The 27,119-nt window shown below is 36.0% G+C and overlaps 1 protein-coding gene across 1 annotated transcript in view; it reads left to right on the top strand.

Moving 5' to 3' along the window:
* Positions 1–24,362, top strand: part of LOC309477383 (interferon-induced very large GTPase 1-like) — a 31,875-nt gene extending 7,513 nt beyond the window's left edge. Inside the window, exons 2-6 of the mRNA XM_082140642.1 lie at positions 4,733–4,792; positions 4,875–5,408; positions 18,949–19,031; positions 19,227–19,971; positions 22,047–24,362. Coding sequence (XP_081996768.1) covers positions 4,733–4,792; positions 4,875–5,408; positions 18,949–19,031; positions 19,227–19,971; positions 22,047–24,262 — 3,638 coding nt within the window. The 3' untranslated portion in view covers positions 24,263–24,362. The remainder of the gene's footprint in view (positions 1–4,732; positions 4,793–4,874; positions 5,409–18,948; positions 19,032–19,226; positions 19,972–22,046) is intronic.
* The last annotated feature ends 2,757 nt before the right edge of the window (positions 24,363–27,119 follow it).

The raw sequence follows: 27,119 nt of genomic DNA, 5'->3' as shown, positions 1-27,119 counted from the left end.
ATGACAATCATCATTTGAACTTGATCACTGAACTCATTAAAATCCTTCTTTCTGACTTTGATTTATGTTGTTGGTTAATGAATCTGCATAAATGCCCAGAATTTTTGATATAATATAAAGGATTTCTTAAAAGTTGTTTTAAAAAAAAAATATCGTTCTTTTAGGCACACACAGATGTCAAGATTCAGTCTATGCATCTCAACAATGGTGACGAGCAGAATATTCAATTAGGAAAAGTAAATTAAATAGACAATTCAGATCATAATTTATTCATACCGCAATGCATGATGGGAGCCATTAATGAGTTGTGATTGGTGGCAGCCACTGCAACATGCTTTATTATTGTCACCATTGTTGAGATTCACAGGCTGATTATTGATGTCTGTGTTTTAATTGAATTTATTTGAATGTCTTTTGATCAGAACAATGTTTATGAAATATTTTGAATTATAAGTAAAATACAGGCTGAAGAATCACAAAACTGCTGCTAACAAGTTTAACCAAACTATCTCAAAAAGTTTCCTTTTTCAGATCACAGCATGATTATGTCAAAACATGACCAACACTATAACATAACATTTTACTTTGCTCATTTAACTGTTATAAATCAATAACAGCAGACAAACAACAGTAAATATTAAAGTAAACATATAATGGTCTAGAGCCCAACTAAAGCAAACACCCATCACCTTAATGGTAACTTACAATTTGTGATTTTCTCCTTCAGTGATTCTGCTTGTTAACATCAGGTGTCTTCAATAATGCTCAATCATCACTAAATTAATCACTTAATTATCTCCTCAGCCCTAAATGCCGCTCCATCTGAAAGCAGGTGATGGTGATTTACTACTAATCAAGGGAACCGGCTTTACTGATGAGATGCGCCTAACAATATCGTGCGATATATCGCCCAGCCCTATTAGCAAAATTCTCTCTATAGCTCTTTTTTTCTTGCCAACTACCTGCTAGCCTATATTATTGTCATTTAATGGCTTTCCTGAGGTAAATGTGACATAATTGTTCTCCAGCTATGTTATTGACCTCTTCACGCTGATAAAAAAACACTGATTGATCGATATTATGTATGAGAAATATACATTTCGGTAAATTGTAGCCTACTACTGTATCTTTCAACAGTGTTCGTGTTTTTTTACTATTAGCTAGTAGAGATGATCGGTTCATGTGCGCTAGGGATCCGTCACATCACATTTACAAACGCCAAAACGGTATTTATTGTTTGAATTTCGTAATAAAATTGACAGAATCTGAGAGTTGAGATTCTTTTATATCATAAAGTAACCTGCTCTGTCTGTCGGTCTCCGTGTCCTCTTTGCTTCGCGATTTTTCTGTGCGTGAGAAAATAGATGTGTGGCGTGAGAGCGTGTGAAAAGTGTCAATTGCGTGTGTCTCGTTGTGAATGCGTGAGAGTTGGCAGCTCTTCTGTCCAACTTCCGACTTTTCTGCTATTTTTTGTAGCTGGATATATATAATTGGTTGCGTCTAAATATGAATGAGGATACGGTTATTGATAAATCGAATTGTTATTGTTGTTCTTATTATCATTTAGGGGGGCTTAGGAACATTTTGGGGTAGCTTCAGCCTCCCTAAAATAGGCCTAACGACGTCCCTGCATCTTACCCAACTACCAATTTCAAGGTTCAGAAAGGTATACAGACATAAATGTAATCCATGTGACTCCAGTGGTTTAACCTTAAATTTATGAAGTAATTTCTACCTTTCTGGAGCTTGAAAGTGGTAGTTGCGTAAGCTGTCAACAGAGGAAGAGAAAACTCTCAGATTTCATTAAAATGATCTTCATTTTTGTTCTGAAGATGAACTAAAGTCTTGCAGATTTGGAACATCAGGAGGGCGAGTAATTAATGACATTATTTTAATTTTGGAGTGAACAACTTCTTCGGTATGTTCAGTTAAAGGTCCATCAAGAGATTTGACAAAAGCTTAAACTTTACATGGGTTTTCAGTTGTTCATACAGGAACTTCAGCAGTCTTGGAGGAATGTGTAGACGTTTGGTTTCCTTCATCTCAGCCTTTTCAACCTTCGTTCAGGGTTCCTGCACAGGAAAGTTGGATATGAAGAAAAAAAATTATGTTTTTAGCTACACAAGAAATTAAATGAAGGAAATTGAACTACCAAGTATCATACAGACCAGGTTGAGGTTGAAAAACTATTGTACAGTATTTTACGTTTGTTAAATTATCAACTGCCATCCCTAATTCTTTTAAATTCAAACACTGTATAAAATGCTAAGACTTCTGTTTCCAGTGGACTCCAATTGCATGTCATGTTAGCTTGTCTGCTCAACTATACCTTATAATATGTTTCATTGTTTTCAATTATATAAACAGTAACACAACAACATACTCTATAAAAAGTTTTCATTAAAAATGTGTTGCTTACCTTTATATGAACTCCAGGAAAAGTGCCATTTTCTTTGGGTATTTTGTAGCTCACTGCCTCAATGGGGTAGGAGATGCCCAGATAGCAACATTGTTTCGGCCCAGATCCGGCCCACATCTGGCACTTGTGGAATGCGGATCTGGCCCACATGTAGCGTGGACTGACGGCACTTGGGTGGTCCACTCCTGTTTGCCAGATCTGGGCCACAAGCAGGCCATAGCAATGCCACATGTCAGCCAAGAGCAAAGAAATAAACCAGAACTGGACCTTATCTGAGCCATAAAATCTGTGTATATTAAATATGGAGTCATCCCAGCCTTAATAAGCCTGTTAACAAGCAGAATCCCTGAAGGAAAGAAGAGAACAGAAAAAGAGACAAGCAGAAACACAAGAACTACAACTGACTTCAGCCACAGTCTTAGATGAAATCAACTGAAGAGAAAAGAAGACATTAAATCTGTGAAGATCTCAGCAGAGGAGGATTAAACAACTCCACAAACAGCATTACCAGCTTCACTTATTACTAACCAGACTGACTTTATTTCTGTCAGACGTCTACAGAAGTTTTTATTGAGAATGAACAGAGGTTTAACTCTAATGTGTTTCATTTGAAGTCACCATAAGAGTGACTCGTGTTTCCATTAGTTGGGCTCTTAACTCTTATTATATCTTTTGTCTTATTTGGCTGCTGTGATAGTGTGTGTCAAACACATTTACAGCAGCAAAGAAAGCTAAAGTGAAATGAGATCAGGTGATGATGGTTACCTGTTGATGGTTTTATAATCATCATGATATAACCTCGTTCACTGATGTCTTTTGAATCTCACAATTGTGTTGGTCCATTAATATCTTCATATCACAAACCCTGTGTTACTGCATAATGAGATCTAGCAATATTATAACAGTCAGTTTAAAGCTTTTATCAAACATGAGATTAAAAAAAATTGTTTAGGCTGACATACGCAATCAGCAATCAACACAATCAACAATCAGCGTATGAATCTCAACAATGGTGACAATAACAAATATTTTGATAAAAAGAATAATTCAGAACATCACTGAAAAGTTACTAATTCACAACAGAAACAACAGCAAAAAATGTAAGAAAATATTTAGAATCAAACAAAATTATAGGACAATTCAGCTGCATAATTTATTCATGTTGCAATGCATGCTGGGAGTTTTGTACTATGCTGGTACCCAGCATGCATTGCAACAAAGTACTTTTGATTGTCACCATTGTTGAGATTCATACGCTGATTGTTGATGTCTGTGTGCGTCTTATTAAACTGACTTATTGGTGCTCATGCTTGATAAACTCTGCTAACTTGTTATAATATTTCTGGACTCTGCAGTAACACAGAGTTTGTGATGTGAAGATATTAATGGATCAACACAATTGTTAGATTCCATAAACATAAGTGAAAAAGGTTATTTCATGATGATTATAAAACCATCAACAGGTAACCATCATTACCTGATCTCATTTCACTTTAGCTTTCTTTGCTGCTGTAAATGTGTTTGACACACACACTGTCTCAACAGCCAAAGAAAGACAAAAGATATAATAAGAGTTAAGATCCCAACTAATGGAAACACTAACCACTGTTATGGTGACTACAAATGAAACATATTAGAGTTAAACCTCTGTTAATTATCAATAAAAACTTCTGTAGACGTCTGACAGGAATAAAGTCAGTCTGGTTAGTAATAAGTGAAGCTGGTAATGCTGTTTGTGGAGTTGTTTAATCCTCCTCTGCTGAGATCTTCACAGATTTAATGTCTTCTTTTCTCTTCAGTTGATTTCATCTAAGACTGTGGCTGAAGTCAGTTGTAGTTCTTGTGTTTCTGCTTGTCTCTTTTTCTGTTCTCTTCTTTCCTTCAGGGATTCTGCTTGTTAACAGGCTTATTAAGGATGAGATGACTCTATATTTAATATACACAGATTTTGTGGCTCAGATAAAGTCCAGTTCTGGTTTATTTCTTTGCTCTTGGCTGACATGTGGCATTGCTATGGCCTGCTTGTGGCCCAGATCTGGCAAACAGGAGTGGGCCACCCAAGTGCCGTCATTCCACGCTGCATGTGGGCCAGATCCGCATTCCACAAGTGCCAGATGTGGGCCGGATCTGGGCCGAAACAATGTTGCTATCTGGTCAAATTATGTACTCTAATCTGATTTCACAGCTTCTCACACTTTTGCTATGACTAATATATTGCTGCTTGTAAGAATAGTTTAAATATGTTGTTTTTCTTCGTACAGTGCATTACTATGATGAGAGTCAAATATAATGAAATACTTTTGTTTTATACAGAGGTTGTTGCCCACGATCCTCCTCGCAGGAGAAGATGGAGCAAAGAGCCACCTCCTGACAGTAAGTCTTTATATAGATGAACAATATGCCTCTTGCTTGTATATTTATTTTTTCATAACGTTATATATCATATGTGTTTCAGTGAGCGATATGAGAATCGTTTTGCTGGGGAAGAGTGTGTCAGAAAACAGTAGAGTTGGAAACTTTCTGTTGGGACGAGCAGCGTTTGACAGTGAAGCTCCTCCAGATGTTGTCGAGAGAATCGGAGGAAGATTGAAGGACAGATATGTGACCATCATCAACAGTCCTCAGCTGCTCCAGACACATCTGTCACTTCGTCACATCACACAAACAGTGAGAGAGTGTGTGTATCTGTCTGATCCAGGACCTCATGTGATCGTTCTGCTCCTCAAATGTGAGCAGTGTTCAACAGAAGATCAAGAGTGTGTGGAGAAGGTGCTGGACTCTTTCTCTGAGCAGGTTTATCAACACACTGTGGTGCTCACAACAGAAGAGCCGACTAAAACCAATGACATCCTACAGAAAATCATTCAGAAATGCTTAAACAGACACTTCAGTCTTCAGAGAATCAGCTCTCCTGATGATCTTCTGCAGACGTTTGAGGACATTGTGCAAATGAATGATGGACGGCACCTGGTTTGTGCTGAAGAAACATGTAAGTGAGAAAATATTTAAATTATGCTTAATTACAAATAAAAATATCAAACCATGTTAGACTAATGATGACAACTCATATTCAACTCTGAGCTTTTCACTTCCTCAAATTCATAGAAAAACATTTATTTCGCTCAGACGTTGCACACAAGTTAATACAATTTCAGTGAAAATGCTGTAAGTCCTGGCTGTCTCACAGTGGTTTCTTAGTTTTATGGACCACGGCAGAACTAGAGACTCACTCAAGGCTATATTGTCTGACTCCCAAGTCATTGGTTGCGTCTTTCAACGGCTTAAAAAAAGTCTCATTCTTGTCAATGCACCCCAGCCAGCACAGCCATGTGGGGCCCAAATGGGTTTGACCTGGGCTATCTAACTGGGACCCAGCCAGTTTTGCACCCAGTTTCCATGTAGGCCCCACATGGGTTTGCCCAGATGAAACGAATACTGCTAGTGTGCACACTACATGCTGTTTAATGTAACACTTAACCAGTGTTGGAGGTAATGAGATAATTAAGTGATTGAATAATGATTGTGCATTAATGATGAACACCTGCTGTTAACAAGCAGAATCACTGAAGGAAAGAGAAACACAAGAACTACTTCCAGCCACAGCCTTGGATGAAATCAACTGAAGATAAAATACATTAAATCTCTCAAGATCTGATTAAACAACTCCACAAACAGCATTACCAGCTTCACTTATTACTAACCAGACTGACTTTATTTCTGTCAGACATCTACAGAAGTTCTTATTGAGAATTAAGAAGAGGTTTAGATGTTGATTACTTATTTGAAAGTAATAGTTTGATTTGATGTTACCATTGTGGCGATTAGTGTGTGCTTTAATCAGGTTCTTGACTTTTTAACATTAGTTTTTCTCAGGCAGCTGTATCTGTTTGTTATGGTGAGAACAGCAAGAGAAAATATAATCAGATGCTGTAAGCTGATTGATGATAAGAATATAATCATCATGTAGTGGCTTAACTCACTGATATTATGTGTGAAGTTCAGGCCCGGGGTGGAGAATCGGGAGAATTCCCGGTGGGCTGCTTCACTTTTGGGCCAGTTGAGGAAATAATTATTATTTTTTTTTTACATTTGTCACGTTGGTTACATTAGGCTACACACGTTCCGCATTCTGACACCGCAGCGTGCAACCTCTGCATGGATTGTACCATGTGAGGGAGTTCTCCCCTCCCCTCCTATAGAGTTGGTTGCGTCCAGCCTGTCTTTTCCAAAACGTTTTCTCAGGTAGGCTACCGCAGCACCGCCGGCGCCTACCGATAGCTGGGCCGGCCCTACCGTAACGGTCCGCGTCAGGGAGGATGGATGGGAGGAAGAGGCCAGGAGGTATGGAAGCTTGTTTCCGCCACAGAAAAAAAACATTGTAAAAGATAATTGCGACTTTTTATCTCTTTTTATCAGAAGCTGGTAATGCTGTTTGTGGAGTTGTTTAATCAGATCTTGAGAGATTTGATGTATTTTATCTTCAGTTGATTTCATCCATGGTTGTGGCTGGAAGTAGTTCTTGTGTTTCTCTTTCCTTCAGTGATTCTGCTTGTTAACAGCAGGTGTTCATCAATAATGCTCAATCATTATTCAATCACTTAATTATCTCATTACCTCCAACACTGATTAAGTGTTACATTAAACAGCCTGTAGTGTGCACACTAAGCAGTGTTCATTTCATCTGGGCAAACCCATGTGGGGCCTACATGGAAACAAGGTGCAAAACTGGCTGGGTCCCAGTTAGTTAGCCCAGGTCAAACCCATTTGGGCCCCACATGGCTCTGCTGGCTGGGACCCTACACAGCCAAACTCTCTGCACTGCAAAATCCCCAGCGCTCATACTCCCAGCACGTGCAGAGAACATTTACTGAAGCGATCGAGCCGCTCCTCATATGAAACATCATTGTTACAACATTATAAACATCTACGTTTGAGCCGAAATCCACGAACACAGTATTTCATAGTAAATACTGGTCCAAACATTCTAATATTCATCATGTTAGTGTAAACACTTATACTAGCCTACTTTTATATCATGCTGTGTTTTATATTATAGAGCATAGAAACATCCTCGTGTCGTACAGTCAAGCCAAAATTTATTCAGACACGTTCAACATTTCTCACATTATCACAGTTTATTCACTATAGTTTATAGAAAATAGTAATAAAATATGATAAGAACTCAGAGTTATTAAATCAGTTTATATTTCACTGGTTTTGTCCATCCTTCTGTTAGACTGTCTCACAAATGAATTATGTTGAATATCTGTCAGCTGTTAAACTTAACTACACAATTAGATAATACACATTTAGCACAAACAATTACCAAACAATGCTTCATTCTGTTCAGTCTGTGTGTAAAAAGGTCGCATTAGCAATTAAAGAAAAACACTTCAGCAAAACATGGTCAGGTCAAAGTGTCTGAATAATTTTTGGTCCCACATTTGTATAAATTTTACTGCTAGTCACTGTATGAAGAATTTTTGGGTATAATATGTCACAGTTTACTTTATTTTGCTATCCTCACTTACATAAATAAACCATAGTGTCCTGCACCCACTTGTAAAAAAAATATAAAAAATTACATTTGGTGTCTGAATCATTTTTGGCTTGACTGTATGTGTATATTTATTTCGCATTTTTTTCATATTTCACCATGTTTCCGTCGATTATTTCATACATTTTAGTCTAGCACCAGTTCAACTACGATGTGTAGTTTATGCAACAGTAACGCTAACTAATATAAGTGAGAATAAATGTATTACCTTGAAAGTCTTTCTTATCTTCAAATCGCGTTCTTCTTCTTCTGAGGTAAATCCAAGGTAAACTCACCGCGTGTCTTCCAACTCATTGAAAAGCAGAGGGTATGATTGAGGCCCCGTTTACACGTACATGGTTATTTTGAAAAACGGAGACATTTCCCTTCGTTTGCACCCTTCGTTTACACGCAAACGGAGGATTCGCCAATGAAACCGATTCTTTCTAAAAACTCCGGCCAGAGTGGAGATTTTGAAAATCTTCGTTTGCACGTTTGCATGTAAACTGAGAAAAACGGAGTTTTAGGCAGCGACGTCACAGAATGTGACCATTTTCGGGATTCTGATTGGCTAAGGTGGGCTTGAGCTTCTCGTTACACTGCCACCTACAGGTTTGGCATGCTCTTGACAGCATATACACAGGTTCGTGTGCACGATGTTATTTTTGAAAACGAAGAGGGGAGAAATGTCCGTTTATGAAAATAGCCATCCACGTGTAAACGTAGCCTGAGTTTGAAGGTTTGTTTTGAGGTGCCAGTGGGGCGTTTACAGGTTTACTTGGATATCACGTAGAATAATAATTAAAATTGTACATGTGTGATCGATTAAGGGTACAAAAATGACATAAATAATATCTAATTCATACAAAATTATTATTCTAAATAAGCATTACTAAAAGCCGAACAATTTTGTCTTTAAAAATCATTTGCTATAGTGATTTTTAATTTGGAGTGGAAACAGGTGCAGTGACTTTATCGCATCAGACGTGTCACTTTGCTCACAGCTGATTGGTCCAAGTTCGGTTTGCAACCTCTTAACTGGAACATTACCTGAACCGGACCAGGTTAGCCGTGGAGCGCAAGTTACTATGGCGATGAACACTGCCAAAAGCCAAACCACTTTCATGGTGCCTAAAACCCAGGGTTGGCGCAAACTAAACTAAACTAAACTGAAACATATTGGGCTAACCACCTAAACCGGCTTCATGGTATAGGCCCCTGGATTACTTTACACAACTCCACAAACAAACTCTGCATTACCAGCTTCACCTTTTATACAAACCAGGCTGACTTTATTTTTGTAATACATGTACAAAAGTTATTTTTGAGAATCAACAGAGGTTTAGATGTTGATGTTAGTTTAAAAATGTTTCGTTTGAGGTCACCATTGTGGAGATCAGTGTTTGCTTTAGTTGGGATCTTGAGTTGTGCTTTTTTTCAATTGTGGGTGTTTTCAGACAATAATTTTGTATTAAAAAAGCTTGATGAAAAGACAAGTCAAATTGCCGCTTTTCATTACTGATGTAAATAACTATGGAGATGAATAATTAAAAACTTTAGTCTTTGGGATAACTATCTTTTGCTGTAATACAGAAAAGAACTGTGTGAAATCTTCGGAAAGTACTACAATATCTTGTGCAAAAGTTGAGACACACTTTGACATCAACACTCATCATACTCAAAAATGGTGACAATCAAAAATATTCAAATATAAATTGTAAAATAATTCAGCTGCATAATTTATACATGCCGCAATGCATGCTGGGAGCCATGAATTAGTTTTGTATGCCAGCATGAAGAATGTCACCATTGTTGTATTTCATATGCCGAATGTTGATTGTCTGGGATTGTATATGTAACATTTGTTATTAACTTCCTGCTCAAAACCTGTTTGTAGTTTTCAGAAAAACTATTTTTCACAGTAGTATCATATGGTCAGTAGAACAATATTTAAGTGCATTATTAACAAAATCATCTGATGTCTTGATTCTCCTGATGCAATAAAATTGTTTCTGAACATATTAATATAGCAGCCAGAGAAAAATTAGAAAATCTATCAAGAGTCAAGAGCTCAGCTACAGGAAACACTGGTCAGCACAATGGTGACTTCAAATGTTTGTTCCTCTTTTCTTCAGTGATTTTACTCGTTAACATCAGGTGTCATGACGAATGGTCACACTGAACGGTCTTGAAAACTGAAACTGAAAACACAAGGGATTATGCTGTGTAATAAGGATGGGACGGTATGAAAATTTCATATCACGATTATAGTGACCAAAATTATCGTGATTTATCAATATTATCACGGTTTTGTTAAAACGAGATGAAATTGTTCAAAAAGAACTGATGCTCACACTAAAACAGTTTTATATTAGAAATTCAACAAACAACAAATAAAACAAGCAGCTCTTTTTTAAGCAAGATTATTTTCTGTGGCATTTCATTCCTTATAATGACCGTCGTCAATTATAACACATTATAACACAGCGCACATCCATGTCTCACAACGGACGCGCTCTCTCGTTTCATTCAAATACAACTTGCCGTCTCCGTTTTTGATTGTATTGAAAATGAAATCAGAGTTGATTTATTGTTTACAGAGTTTGATAATATTGTTGTGATCATCTTGTCTGGACGATTGTTTTGTATGTTGTACAAAATGGATTTAAAACATTAATCTCAATTCAATATGTCCCCGTAATTATGTGGTTAAAAAAAATTGGTGTAATAAGTGTACAATGATATACATTATGGTCCCTTAAATGTCACTCTTACACTGAAAAAAACTACTTGTAAGATTTACTTAATAAAATCCTCGTAACAATTTGCACAAGTATATTTTAAGTAAATTTTACTGCTATAATATCAAGTACAACTTAAGTGTCATTATCAAGTAAAATCTACTTAGTATTGAACGTAACGCTCATGAAGAAATTAAGTAAAAATTACCTATTTACATTTCATTTAGAAGCTATATTTATTTAAAGTAATTAAGTAAAGTTTATTTATTGTTTTATAATTAGGAAGCTTGCTTTTATGAAATTATGAAGTAAATCTTACCATTTAATGAAGTAAATAAGTAGATTTTATTTAATTTTTTTTGTTTTCATTTACTTAGTTTTATGAAATTATAATACTCCCTATAATTATGTAAACATTGCTACTTTTTTTTTATAAATAATCCTGAACATAAATAAATGAACATTTTCTCTATATTTTTCACAAATCACACAATTAAAATACAATTAAACAGTTTATTTCAGTCATCAAAATTGTTCTTCATTCAAAAATGGACTTTCACAGTCATCTCTTGACACAGGTGCATTCAGTAAAACTTCAGAATTATACTGTAACCCTTGTTTTAAACATAAAAATGTATTTAAAAACAAATTCATGCAAAACATTCAACATTCAAAAGAGCACTCTGAAATAGTGAACTTTAAAGGGTTAGTTCACCCAAAAATGAAAATTCTGTCAGTAATTACTCACCCTCATGTTGTTCAACCCTGTAAGACCTTCGTTCATCTTCGGAACACAAATTAAGATATTTTTGATTAAATCTGAGAGCTGTCTCACTCCTCCATAGGCTTCTAAGGGATTGGAACTTGCTGGCCCAGAAAATGTATTAAAGACATTGTTAATATAGTCCAAGTGACTACAGTGGCTCAATCTTAAGTTTATAAAGCGACGAGAATACTTTTTGTGCGCAAAAAACCCCCAGTAAGTTCACGTAGTAAAACAGCGCAGCGCTTCTGTGTTGTACGTCACACGTAGGCTCACTATTGGCCGACGCTGGTCATGTGTGTGATGCGTGTGGCGTATAACACATATGCGCTGCGCTGTTTTACTACGTGAAAAAACTCGAGGCCCAGAGAGAAGGAAATGAATAGTGGAATAAAGTCGTTATTTTTGTTTGTTTTTTTCGCACAAAAAGTATTCTCGTCGCTTGATAAACTTAAGATTGAGCCACTGGAGTCACTTGGACTATATTAACGATGTCTTAATACATTTTCTGGGCCAGCAAGTTATAGTGTCTTAGAAGCCTATGGAGGAGTGAGCCAGCTCTCAGATTTAATAAAAAATATCTTAATTTGTGTTCAGAAGATGAACGAAGGTCTTACGGGGTTGGAACAACATGAGGGTGAGTAATTACTGACAGAATTTTCATTTTTGGGTGAACTAACCCTTTAAAGAATACCATTACAACTTTAATGTATTAAAACATCAACAGCTGAATGTTTAAACAATTCTATCATACCATAGCATTTACTACAACTTCATCTTTAAAGGGATAGTTCACCCAAAAATGAAAATTCTGTCATCATTTACTCTCCCTCAAGTTGTTCCAAACCTGTATGACTTTCTTTCTTCTGCTGAACACAAAAGAAGATATTTTGAAGAAAGTCGGTAACCAAACAACTGATGGACCTCATTGACTTCCATAGTAGGAAAAAAAAAATACTATGGATGTCAATGGGGACCAGCAACTGTTTAATTACCAGCCTTCCTTAAAATATCTTCTTTTGTGTTTAGCAGAAGAAAGGAAATCATATAGGTTTGGAAAAACTTGAGGGAGAGTAAATGATGACCGAATTTTCCTTTTTGGGTGAACTATCCCTTTAATCTTTGAACTTTTGGGGAGAGTTTAAGAAGGATGGATACATCGATTGGATCTCGATGTTTGAAGTTCTCCATCAGCACCATGGACGACCAGTATTTTAATGATGTGCTGAGTGATGTCACTGTAGCTGTCCTCCTGCATACAGTTTAGAAGAAAAAATATAATTATTTTGAGAAACAAAAATAGAAAGTGACTTCATTATCACAACAGAATGAACACATGTATACTAAAAAAAGACCATATGGTTTCGATTATGTTAACTGTTTGATGCGTACGATTAAACCGGTGTGATTATATAGCCTAGTGCATTTCAGGCATTTAAGTTACATACACCTAAGTTACCACACACATTGTGTAAGTAACTATAAAGTTTTCTTTTCTTTTTTTTTCTCCCACTTCACCGGCCTCTTACTTTCACGTATTTTGGGAGAAGTGGATGAATTTACGTGTTGTAAATCCAACAGATCCTATTCTCTAAATTCCAGTGCATACTAACATGGCGATGCCCAAACGCAGCCCTGCTTATTTTGAGACCTCATTTATGCACGATTTAGTGCGATTGAAATATTGTAGCTTTATGTGTAGACGTTCCTGGGTAATATTCAGTAAGAAATTTAAAACTTTTCCATAGTCAACAGTATAACGTTACTTCAGCAGGAAAGCAGTTAACGTTAATTTTAAGGCCTAATGTTAGCAAGCTAACTAAGCAGTTACAACGGTATCCAATCAGTTTAAAAATTTTACACGAAAAACAGTGCTTTCCGAATCTATAAAACTATTGAAAACTTTTCCGATTAAATATAAGTTAACTAATGTAGGAAGTGAAACGTAAGGGTTATAACGTTAATGTACAATGGATAACCCAGACGCGTTAACTTACAACTTACAGTAATAATGAGGTCATGTTATAAGATGAGCATTAATGTTTATTAAGTCAAGTAAGTTAAACAAGAATCATCAATCAAAATCCACACAGACCCATGTTTTATTAAATGTAAAACAGAAAGACAAACTTACCTCAAACACGACAAAAAGCAGCCACGCAGCAGCTCGCCAATCCTGACCCAAAGTGGCAGTTACAGACTGTCTTGTCCAAACACGCATTGCGGATTCAAACGCGCTATACTTTTCGATTAAAATTTACTTAAAATTACTATGTTTATGTGAAGTGACTATAAAATGTTTAAATATTACAAGCAAATATATAATAAGATTTACTCTTTCCAACCAGTTAATTTATTACATGAATTAAATGTGTAGATATTTAAAATTTTACTTAGAAAATTCTAGTTCTCATTGAATTTTAATTTTATAAAGTAAAAATTATGAAGGTTAATTTAATATATATTACTATACCAAAAAGTTCGTTTTTACAGTGTAATATTCTTGTTTGAACTTGTTTGTTTGTCTTTGGCTCAAAGCCACTTGCTGCAAACTTTTCTTCGCAGAAGCTTCACGTTTATTTCAAGTCAGTGAGATCAAATATTTCAACTCAAAACAACATTTTGTGCCCAATTATTTCCCAGACGTAGTTTTGGTATTGAGGTCAAAGTTAACCTGCCTTGCTTTCGCTAGAAACAATGGGCGATGGTCACATAAGACGACTCGGCAGATCTGAACTGTTTCCCCCCTATTGTAGTGACCATCCTCGATTAAATTTCACTCAGGACTTTTGTAAAAGCTAAAATATGACCACACCTCAGATTTAATCCTCTTAAAAGGCTGAAAAATCTCCCGAGCACGGTCACTGCCTTCCGCCATTCCTTCTCGAATTAAAAAAAACCCAACAATGGCGCTGCGCCTGCGTCAGCTGGTTGGACAGGATTTAAGTTACAGTGAGTTATTAAAATCGCGATAATCAAACACGGTTTTAATTATAATTAAATTTTAAACGATAATACTTACCGGGTGGGCGGTATGACCAAAATTCTGTTTCACTAATTTGATTTCACGGTAACGATATATTTCACGATATAGTTATTTATATATGTAGTTATTCTCGAAAAATCAACAAAAAAGGTTTTGTATAATAAATAAACCCAAATACTTTAAAAATGAATTTGGTAAATTATTTCGTTGGTAAACTATTTTGATAGCTAAATATAGTAAATAAAACAAACTCATCAACTTTAGATTAACTTCCCCCAACTGATTAGTATTAAATACAACTTGTAGGTGCAATTAAACTTTAAATGAAGTGTTGCTGAATAATTTTTCAATCTCATGTTATTGCTTTACTTCATCAATCAGTTTATAATATCTGAATATTTTATATTGAACTATTTGAATCATAATTAATTAGTTACTTCCTTTTAAATTTGTAGGATATTAGTAGGCTAGTAGGCTACTAGTTATGTTTAATGTGTTCCCCGGTACATTTTTGCCATGTTTTTAAGGGGCTTGTTTTGCTCTTTTTGTGATATCTGGCAACCCGTCACCTGGAGCTTTAATCAAGAGAAGTTCGTTCATCAAGTTCAGAAGTGACTAGAAGGAGAACAGCAGTATAAAAACCGAACTGCAGCTACTGTTAGTGTTGACTAAGTAGTTTAAATGTCAACACTGACACACCCGCTCCCTCTCAGTGTGTGTGCATGCACGCGTCTTTTACATCAACATAGCTGCCAACTTTTGAGTTTTGCTTGGAGTAAGATTTATGGCGGAATACGGAATACAATAAGTGTATTGGGATTGTCAAAACATTTTAGTAACTAAACTGAATTTTATTAGGTTTAGTGACAACATGTTACAATGTTTACATGGTACAATTTCTGGTAAGCTGCCTTTTTTTATTATTTCAATTCAATTCAATTCTTGTGATTTGATATATTGACTCATTTTGATAAATAGTAGGCTACACAAGATATATAGGCATTCATTTTTCTCAAGAAAAAACAACTCGCCTAATGTTGTAAATACAGAGAGCCCTATCAGCTGGCAGTAGCCTATTTAAGGTTAAAAATAACTCAAATTAAATATAATGCTTTTTTTATTTTTTATTATTATAACAACTTTATTTAATGATATAAGTAAAAATGTGAGGGTTGGCAGCTATGCGAGTCATCAGTAAAATGCGATCGGTTAATTTGAGTGTGAAGTTGTAATCACGTCGAATCAAAGGAAGATTTTATCAGCTACATTCTTAGAAATGTAACTTGCGCTGCATATTTAGTAATTTTGCCTCAGATAAAGGATAATAGGCTACATTCGCTTTAACAAGCAGATTGTTCATTACCACGGTAACCGCTTATGCGTGTCATGCTGAATGCGATTTTCGTGTTTAAACTATATACTGTAAGAGATGGAAAGATGCAGATAACTATACATTATTTAAGGTTATTTCTATTCGTTACGATATGATGTATGAACTGTTGTTGTCATGTAAGCTTCATGCTTTCCCCGTTGCGATCGTGCACTCCTCTAAACTGTAGGCCTAGCCTATAACGTTAGGTGCTGCACTGCTCTATTTGACTGCTGCGCCTTTTCCCCCGAAAATATCACGTTAACAACCCTAGAAAATGTAATTCCTTTGTGGATCCTCTTGATCTGCTTTCTCCCTGTTTCTTTGACATATCCCTCTGGGCTTCTTCGTCCGAAAACGGGCGAAAACTTGAACGTTTTGAATTGTTTAATTTTTTTGCTTCATCGGATGGGGGTGAAACTTGGTGACTTTTGTTGTATTACCTATATGAACACACAAAAAAATCAAGGAGATGATTCTGATATGTTAAAGGGTCGTAAAAAAAAAAGTCACACTTAGCTTCCTCCCGCCCGAAAACGGGCGACATAGGAAATGAATGGGAAATACGAAAAAATAGGAAAACTCAGAGAAACTTTTGGTGGTACAAGCTACAGATCAGCAACTGTGCTGAAAAAAAGTGTACAGCAATGAAGGGGTGACACTCTAAAACATCAAGAGTGCAAATAAGACACCCCCCCCCCCCCCCACACACACACCCACACACACAAACACACACACACACACACACAGAGAAATGAACTGGTAAGACTGAAACAGCAAATTTTGCCCCAAACTATATAAAAATTATATAATCATAATAACTCCAAAACTATAGCAAGGAGAATCAAAAGTTAGGTATCGTTTGAAAGAACTCTTTTTAAATTTTTTGAAAATATAAATTACATTACATTTAGACATTGTCCTGCCAAGAAATGGCGGATAAAAGACAATATATATATATAATTTTTATTATGATTTTGCATATCTTTCTTATTTGTCAAGGAATAACTCCGGAAGGAAATAAGGTAGGAGGAAAATTCTTTTTTAGTGAAGTCCCCCTACATGTTAGCTTCATTTGGATAAAAAAAAAAAAAAATTTGGATAAAGGAATCAAAAGTTACAGCATTTGGAAAAGAGATAGCCTTTTTGTACAGTCTTTGACACCCCCTCATGGGCAATTTTTTCTCCATGAAGAATATCTTGTCATAAAAGCAATAGATTATGTTAATTTTGGGCTCATTTTAATTGTAATAATATGCTGTAAAAAATGAAGTGCCATTTTCAATTATCTGTGAATGTTTCATGAGCTGTATGATGTTTTTGACACATTGCAGTAAATTATTTTATAGATTATGAAAAAAAAGAAATTCTATTTATCAGCAAATAACTCAGCAATACTTAAGAGTGTTTCAAAGTGGATACATTCACTGTAAAGCTCAGACTCTAAGCTTTCAAATGACATCAACTTTGTGTTAATCAAGGCAAGATTTTAGAAAAATATGGTAATGAATATTTTCGCAGCTAGGTGGCGCCTGCTGGCGGTACACTCGGTTTTAGAGGGATTACTCAGCACTCGGTAGGAGTTAATAAAAGTAATTAGATGCATTAAAAAGCTGAGATCCTAAGCTTTAAAATGATATATAATTTGTGTTGTTCCATTCAGTGGTTGCTTAGTAATTAATTTTTTTCTTTCCGAATGGGAATAAATCAAATAAATAAATAAAAAAGCTATAGGCCGCCTATAGGCGGTTATAGGACATGACATAAATTAATACATTTTGAAGCCACTAGATGGCGCTCTTCTCACTTGAAATTTTTTTTTTTTTAGGCCTGCACTCTATTTTGATGTGAAATGTTGCATTTATTGAAAAATAAAATAAAAGAAATAAAAGAAAAATATATATATTAATTCTAATGGAAAAAATAGCTCATAAAAATTATATAATTAATGCAAAGTATCATAAAAAATTCTAAAAATTCTAAATAATAATCAGAAAACATTATAGAACAAATATATATTTGATTGGTTATCCTGGGAAAAAGTAAAGTGAAATTTTAAGGCTTCGTCCGTTTTCGGGCGGGAGGAAGCTAAGTGTGACCCAATTATGAAGAAGCCCAGAGGGATATCTCAGTGTCTGAGGTTGCGCTGCACGTGAGTTAACCACGCCCAATTATTTACATGTCGCGGTATACATGGAATAAAAAAATCAGTTATGGTTGACATTTCCTACCGCAGTAACGATATATACCGTCATACAGCCCAGCCCTACCGTCAGTAAATTTTATCGTGGTTTATAGTGAAACCGGTAATCGTCCCATCCCTACTGTGTAACATCCAACCTTAAACCATTTTCAAGCCAAACATTTAGCGATCCTTAATTTTTAAAGAATGTTCTAAGATTGTTTTCTACCAACATTATGAGAACATTCATCAAATACTAATGACAATATATGGGGATTTCATGAACATTCTTTCGAAAGAGTTTAATTCTAACGCTTGCGCAACCTTTATTTAAATTTAAGAGAAAAGTCAGGAACAATAAAGGACAGGCTAAACATCCAAGGATGTTCTTTTACAGTAAATCAGCAATCACAACATAATTAATTTGAAGTTATTTGTCATTCTAAATATTTTAAGGATGTTACAGGAATGTTGTTCAAAGAATGTTTTCTCCCAACATTATGAGGACATTTAAAAAACCTACAAACAATGTATATGACGTTTTGTGCTAATCTTTTGAGAACATTTTTGAAGACCCGATGACATTGTACAAACATCTATTAACGTTACAAAGAATGTTTGTTCAAAAGTTTGAGAGAACGTTGCCAGAACGTTAGCAAAAGTTAAGGGAACAGTCTTTGTTAGCTGGGGCATGTGAGGGCAAATGGCATTGTTCACATGTAAAGTATGTTATTGCTTGAATTAATTAAACACTATTAAACATAAGTAAATTAGCACAATTTAAAAAGTGTTATGTTTTGTCATGGTCAAAAACAGAAATAAAACAAAACATTGGTTCTGTATTGATAAATGGCTAGTCAAAATCAGAGACATGTTAAAACCAAGTATAAACAGCTATATTTCTTTGCCTGAAACTTGTGATCAGATCATCCATGATTACTGTCATTACCAGATGCAAACCGAGAGCGGAGAGATAGATATGAAAGAAGGGAGGACGAGGCGGAAAAGATTGATGAAACAAATAATTCAGTTCAGGTGAGTGTGAATTTACGGATTCTGATAATAAATTTTTTTTTATGATATATCACTTTGCTGATGACTTTCCTCATGACCATATTCACTATGATTAAATAATTCTAAGATGTAAAAGTCAAATGAAATGACAGTTCCGATTAAATCAGTACTGAAAACACAGGATAAAGTTAATGTGATGTTTTGTTTATTAAACAGAGGGATGCTGGAACAGCAGGAGTCAAAGCAGATCTACAGCAGAAAAAGACTGAAAGAGAAAAAATACAGCATCTATTTCAAAAACTTCATCTTGAAGGCAGGTGCCACAATAAACTGAGAGCTGCAGACGTTCTTCAGATAACTGAACATTCATTACAGTCCCATGAGTCTTGTGCTGAAGAAGAGCTGGTTCAGACATTCCTACAAAAACTACTGATGATGGACTACAGAGCAAGATACATTCAAGCTAAAGAGACCAATGACTCATCTGAAGATGAGGATGATATTTTTGATTATCTTCTTCAAAACATATCTTCGTCAAACACAGGATCTAGCCAATCACAGCGAATCCACCCGATGGATGTTCAGATGGCTGTGTTTCATTGTGCTGATGGTTTCCTGAAGCAGCTGATGGTCACTAAACTGTCCCAGTGTCAGTACGCTCTGCCTCTTCTTGTTCCTGATCCATTCACACAACAGATTGAGTTTCCTCTCTGGACATTCAGACAAATCAACAAGAGCTGGAAGAGGAGAAACATCAACAATGAGATCATCAGTCAAACCCATCCGGTCTACAAGGCAGAAACTCCAATGGTGTCTTTCTTCAGGTTTGGCTCTGTGTCTTCATCCAAGTCTCATCTGATGAACAGTCTGATCAATGAGAAACACAACACGTTCTTCCACAGGAACTGCCCAGGCAGCAGCAGAACCGGAGTCCTGATGGATGGAGTGGTGGAGATCGCCTCCCAGATAGCAACATTGTTTCGGCCCAGATCCGGCCCACATCTGGCACTTGTGGAATGCGGATCTGGCCCACATGCAGCGTGGAATGACGGCACTTGGGTGGCCCACTCCTGTTTGCCAGATCTGGGCCACAAGCAGGCCATAGCAATGCCACATGTCAGCCAAGAGCAAAGAAATAAACCAGAACTGGACCTTATCTGAGCCATAAAATCTGTGTATATTAAATATGGAGTCATCTCAGCCTTAATAAGCCTGTTAACAAGCAGAATCACTGAAGGAAAGAAGAGAGCAGAAAAAGAGACGGGCAGAAACACAAGAACTACAACTGACTTCAGACACAGTCTTAGATGAAATCAACTGAAGAGAAAAGAAGACATTAAATCTGTGAAGATCTCAGCAGAGGAGGATTAAACAACTCCACAAACAGCATTACCAGCTTCACTTATTACTAACCAGACTGACTTTATTTCTGTCAGACGTCTACAGAAGTTTTTATTGAGAATGAACAGAGGTTTAACTCTAATGTGTTTCATTTAACATCACCATAAGAGTGATTAGTGTTTCCATTAGTTGGGATCTTAACTCTTATTAAATCTTTTGTCTTATTTGGCTGCTGTGACAGTGTGTGTGTCAAACACATTTACAGCAGCAAAGAAAGCTAAAGTGAACTGAGATCAGGTGATGATGTTTACCTGTTGATGGTTTTATAATCATCATGAAATAACCTTTTTCACTGATGTTTTTGGAATCTAACAATTGTGTTGATCCATTAATATCTTCACACCGCAAACTCTGTGTGTTACTGCAGCATGAGATCCAGCAATATTATAAAAAGTTAGAAGACTTTATCAAGCATGAGCACCAAAAAGTCAGTTTAATAAGACGCACACAGACATCAACAATCAGCGTATGAATCTCAACAATGGTGACAATCAAAAGTACTTTGCTGCAATGCATGCTGGGTACCAGCATAGTACAAAACTCCCAGCATGCATTGCAACATGAATAAATTATGCAGCTGAATTGTCCTATAATTTTGTTTGATTCTAAATATTTGCTTACATTTTTTGCTGTTGTTTCTGTTGTGAATTAGTAGCTTTTCAGTGATGTTCTGAATTATTCTTTTTATCAAAATATTTGTGATTGTCACCATTGTTGAGATTCATACGCTGATTGTTGATATCTGTGTGTGTCAGCTTAAGCTAATTTTTTTTATCTCATGTTTGATAAAAGCTTTAAACTGACTGTTATAATATTGCTAGATCTCATTATGCAGTAACACAGGGTTTGTGATATGAAGATATTAATGGATCAACACAATTGTTAGATTCCAAAAACAACAGTGAAAAAGGTTATTTCATGATGATTATAAAACCATCAACAGGTAACCATCATCACCTGATCTCATTTCATTTTAGCTTTCTTTGCTGCTGTAAATGTATTTGACAAACACACTGTCACAGCAGCCAAATAAGACAGAAGATATAATAACAGTTAAGAGCCCAACTAATGGAAACACTAACCACTGTTATGGTGACTTCAAATGAAACACATTAGAGTTAAACCTCTGTTAATTCTCAATAAAACTTCTGTAGACGTCTGACAGAAATAAAGTCAGTCTGGTTAGTAATAAGTGAAGCTGGTAATGCTGTTTGTGGAGTTGTTTAATCCTCCTCTGCTGAGATCTTCACAGATTTAATGTCTTCTTTTCTCTTCAGTCGATTTCATCTAAGACTGTGGCTGAAGTCAGTTATAGTTCTTGTGTTTCTGCTTGTCTCTTTTTCTGTTCTCTTCTTTCCTTCAGTGATTCTGCTTGTTAACAGGCTTATTAAGGCTGGGATGACTCCATATTTAATATACACAGATTTTATGGCTCAGATAAGGTCCAGTTCTGGTTTATTTCTTTGCTCTTGGCTGACATGTGGCATTGCTATGGCCTGCTTGTGGCCCAGATCTGGCAAACAGGAGCGGGCCACCCAAGTGCCGTAATTCCACGCTGCATGTGGGCCAGATCCGCATTCCACAAGTGCCAGATGTGGGCCGGATCTGGGCCGAAACAATGTTGCTATCTGGGCTGGTTCTGTCCCTCTGGGAAAAACACAGATAAATTCACAGACTGTGTTGCATTCTGTAATCTACAAGGTGATGCAGGAGACCATGAGAAACAGCTGCAGATCCTCACTGAAATGGCCTCCGTCAATGTTGTTCTTCTAACACAACTTCACAGGAATGACAGACATGCAGCAAAGATCCAAAACCTGTTCAGAAAGAGAAAGCCACTCATTTGTCTTTTTAGTGAGGATGAATCTACTGTAATGAAGATGAAGAAAGGCAAATTCAAGATTGGTCTGAAAGACAGAAGTCAGTCAGATGTATCCAAAGAACTCAGAAGAGCTATAAAAGATTGTCTCTCAGAATCATCTTCCACTTTCAGACTTGAAGATCTGTGCAAACACTCAGACATCAGAGTAGATGAGGAAGATGACAGTGACTGCAGGAGAGGAAGAGAAGCAGCACAGCAGATGATGAGTTTACTGGAGAAGAAAGATCTGACAGAAATTAAAGAATCATTTCTGCCTCATCAGGGAAAACTGTGGCATCAGTGGAGTCAGAAGAACAAAGAACTACATCGTCCTCGAGGAGATGAGACAGAAATGGAAATAAGTAGAAAGAAAACAGTGATGAAGAAAATCCGTGAACTGCAGCATGAATCTGACATCAGTGAGTTTATGAAGTTCTTCATTAAAGAAAAGAAGTCAGATGTTGAACATAAAAATATGTATTTCCTCAAATGGCTCAGAATCCTCTTGGATGAACACACATCTGCTGACCTTTCTGCTCTTCATCACAAGTATGATGAAAAGTGGTCAGCAGTTTTAAAACTGAAAGAGAACAATGAAAAACCTGAACAATTCAAAGCTGAACAAACTGAACTTGAGAGAATATCTGAGGATCTTCAAGCTGCAACATTTGGTTTGGAGCACATCATGAGGGAGATAGGTCAGATCTATGAATCATGTTCATCTGTGAAGAAGAACAAGAAAGATCTGCAGCTTGACTTCTCTTCTCTCCCGAGTCTTGCAGCAGAGATGATGATCTCTGGATTTCCACTGGAGCTGATGGATGGAGATGCTGCTCATGTTCCTCTGGTCTGGATCTCTGCTGTTATAGATGAACTCATCCAGAAACTGGGAGACCAGAGAGTCTTTGTGCTGTCAGTTTTAGGGCTTCGGAGCTCTGGGAAATCCACCATGCTGAATGCCATGTTTGGACTCCAGTTTGCCGTCAGTGCTGGCAGGTGCACCAGAGGAGCTTTCATGCAGCTGGTCAAAGTCTCAGATGAGATGAAAACACAGATGAACTTTGATTTTATTCTGGTTGTTGATACTGAAGGTCTTCGTGCTCTAGAACTGTCTGGAAGATCAACAAGACATCATGACAATGAACTGGCCACATTTGTTGTTGGTCTTGGAAATCTGACCTTGATCAACATATTTGGAGAAAACCCATCTGAGATGCAAGACATTCTTCAGATTGTTCTTCAGGCCTTCATGAGGATGAAGAAGGTCAGATTGAATCCCAGTTGCATGTTTGTACATCAGAACGTTTCAGACGTCACAGCTGGAGAGAGAAACATGGAGGGAAGAAGACGACTGCAGGAAAAACTGGATGAGATGACAAAACTCGCTGCTAAAGAGGAAGTCTGTGACGCAGAATGTTTCAGTGATGTCATTAGATTTGATGTTCAGAAAGATATGAAGTATTTTGCTCAGCTCTGGGAAGGAAGCCCACCCATGGCACCACCAAACCCAAACTACTGTGAGAACATTCAAGAGCTAAAAGAATCTATTCAAACGTATGCATCAAAGTCACATGGGATGATGCTGACCCACTTAAAAGATCGTATTAAAGATCTCTGGGAGGCTTTACTGAATGAACAGTTTGTCTTCAGCTTCAGAAATTCTCTGGAGGTTTCAGCCTACAGGAAACTGGAGACCGAATACAGCAAATGGGCCTGGAGTCTTCGCAGTTCCATGATGGAAACTGAGAACAAACTACACAACCAAATAGAAAATGAAGCAATTCATGAGGTTGAGGAAACTGATCTTCAAAGAGAACTGAGGAAGACAAGTGAAGAAGTGGAAAAATCAATGTCTAAATTCTTTGAGAAAGACAAAGATAAAGATATACTGATTCAGTGGAAAACATCATTTGAAATCAAAATCAAGGACCTTGAGGAAAACCTTGTGAGAGAAACCAAGAGGAAATTAAAGCAGATTCTTCAGCAGTGAGACCTGAAGAAAAAGATTGATGCTCAGAGGACAAAACATGAAAACGCTCTATTTGAAAAGAGCAAAGAACTAAGTAATTCCAAATCTAGGCAAATGGAAGAGTGGGACAGAAGGAGGAAGTTGTATGTTATATTCTTTCTATTCATAATTTGACATAATTTGATAAAGTCATAATAATGAATTTATTCTTAATATATAAGACTGTCAATGATCTAATTTCATGTTTTATATTTTATTTGTTCATTGTTTATTTTGTTGGGTTTTAGTTGGAGTTGGTCAGAACTGTTTAAAAAATCAAATAAAAAAAAAATAATAATAAATTATATATATATATATATATATATATATATATATATATATATTGTTAAGTGAACATGCAATTTATTCTATTAGAACGCCTCATATATATGGGCTGATATGATATTAATCACCATTGTAGTTTTAGAAGTGAAATGTATATATGCAATTTATTCTGTATTAATCGGTGACCTTCATATATAAAGTATGTATGTTATTAACCACATTTAGAACCTAGTTAAAAAGAGTGTTATATAAGGAAAGACACTGCAAATTGTTTTGTAAAAGTCTTTTTATTGTGAATCTGGTTTATTAAGAAGAGACAATGCAACTTGTTTGGTAAAAGCCTTTATTGTGAAATTGTTTTATTAAGAAAGACAATGGAGATGGTTTTGTAAAGGTCTTTATTATTGAACTGTTGTGTTCAGAGAGACATTGCAACTTGGTTTTTGTAATAATCTTTTTATTGTAATAATGCACAGTAAATTCCACAGTGTTAAATCAACACTGCTCAGAGCAAATATGGTCCCACTCTACAGAGTGTTAAAGTAACACTAAAGCGGTGTTAAAGTTAATGAGATAATTAAGTGATTAATTGAGTGATGATTGAACATTATTGAAGACACCTGCAGTTAACAAGCAGAATCACTGAAGGAGAAAAGCACAAATTGTAAGCCACCGTTATGGTGATGGGTGTTTGCTTTAGTTGGGCTCTTGACCCTTATATGTTTACTTTAGAGTTAGTTTGGCTGTTGTATCTGAGTTATAACTGCCAGATGAACAAAGAAAAAAAAAGTGATCTGATGGTGTTGGTTATATTATGAAATTCATCATTTGAACTTGATCACTGAACTCATTATGATCCTTATTTCTGACTTCGATTTATGTTGTTGGTTACAAAATAACTGTGAATCTGCATAAATATCCAGAATTTTTTATATAATATAAAGGATTTCTTAAAAGTTGTTTAAAACAAAAAAATCTTTCCTTTAGGCACACACAGACGTCAAGATTCAGTCTATGCATCTCAACAATGGTGACGAGCAGAATATTCAATTAGGGAAAGTAAATTAAATAGACAATTCAGATCATAATTTATTCATACCGCAATGCATGATGGGAGCCATTAATGAGTTGTGATTGGTGGCAGCCACTGCAACATGCTTTATTATTGTCACCATTGTTGAGATTCACAGGCTGATTATTGATGTCTGTGTTTTGATCAGAACAATGTTTATGAAATATTTTGGATTATAAATAAAGCATTGATAATCATATGCTGTTAAAATCACGAAGCTGCTGCTAACAAGTTAAACCAAACTATCTCAATAAGTTTCATTTTTAAGATCACAGCATTATTATGTCAAAACATAACCAACACTATCAGATCACAGTTTTACTTTGTTCATTTGACTGTTATACATCAATAACAGCAGACAAACAACAGTAAAATTTAAAGTAAACATATAAGGGTCAAGAGCCCAACTAAAGCAAACACCCATCACCATAATGGTAACTTACAATTTATGATTTTCTCCTTCAGTGATTCTGCTTGTTAACATCAGGTGTCTTCAATAATGCTCAATCATCACTAAATTAATCACTTAATTATCTCATTAACTTTAACACCGCTTTAGTGTTACTTTAACACTCTGTAGAGTGGGACCATATTTGCTCTGAGCAGTGTTGATTTAACACTGTGGAATTTACTGTGTGCATGCAAGAAACACAATAATGTACTCATGTATTTAAGCCCACTGGCAACTATAGTTGCCGCAGTGCATAGTTGTCATTTTCCTTTTATAAGTATTTTTCTAGAGGTTGTCCATGTTTTATTTCTCAATGGCATGCAAGCAAACAACCAAATAAAGGATTTCAAGAAAAAAAAAAGGTATTCACTTCCTCCCTGTCACATGAGGCTGTCAACTTCCTACCCCTACTTCCAGGAAGCATGGCGAAGGCAAACCCTCCCAAAGAAAGGTCATTTTCATGTTACTAATAAGTATTTTTTGTTGACATATATATATCTACATAATCATGAAGGTCTCTAGAATCAGCCAAACAAAACAAATCTTACAAGAGATCTATAGTTTTTTGTATACTTAGTCAAAAGTCCAAGCGGCAACTATACACTCAAAAAAAATTTGTGTCTAAAAATAAGATTTATGTATTTTAATTGCATAACAAATTTCCATGCATTTGGATTACATAGTTTTAACATAAACCAATAATCTGAATGTGATTCATATTTTTAAGTCATATCTAAATGAAACAGATAAGATTTATGTAATTGTATTAATAAACTGAATGTGATTTAGGGGAGACCGGGGACAGTTGCAACACTTTTTGCATTTCTCTCAGTTACTCAGAGACTATTTGAGCTAGACCAACCAAATTTGTATATATTAAACTTGCATCTGTCTGCTAATTACCCATACCATTTAAAGATGATTATATATGACATATCGTTCACAGTATTTATTTGAATGGAAGAAGTCAGATGTTGCAACTGACCCCGACCCAGGGGACAGTTGCAACACAACACAGGGACGGTTGCAAC

This window comes from Leuciscus leuciscus (assembly GCF_965113295.1).
Source record: "Leuciscus leuciscus genome assembly, chromosome: 1".
NCBI classification, from domain to species: domain Eukaryota; kingdom Metazoa; phylum Chordata; class Actinopteri; order Cypriniformes; family Leuciscidae; genus Leuciscus; species Leuciscus leuciscus.
This window is presented reverse-complemented; position numbering and strand designations above follow the sequence as displayed.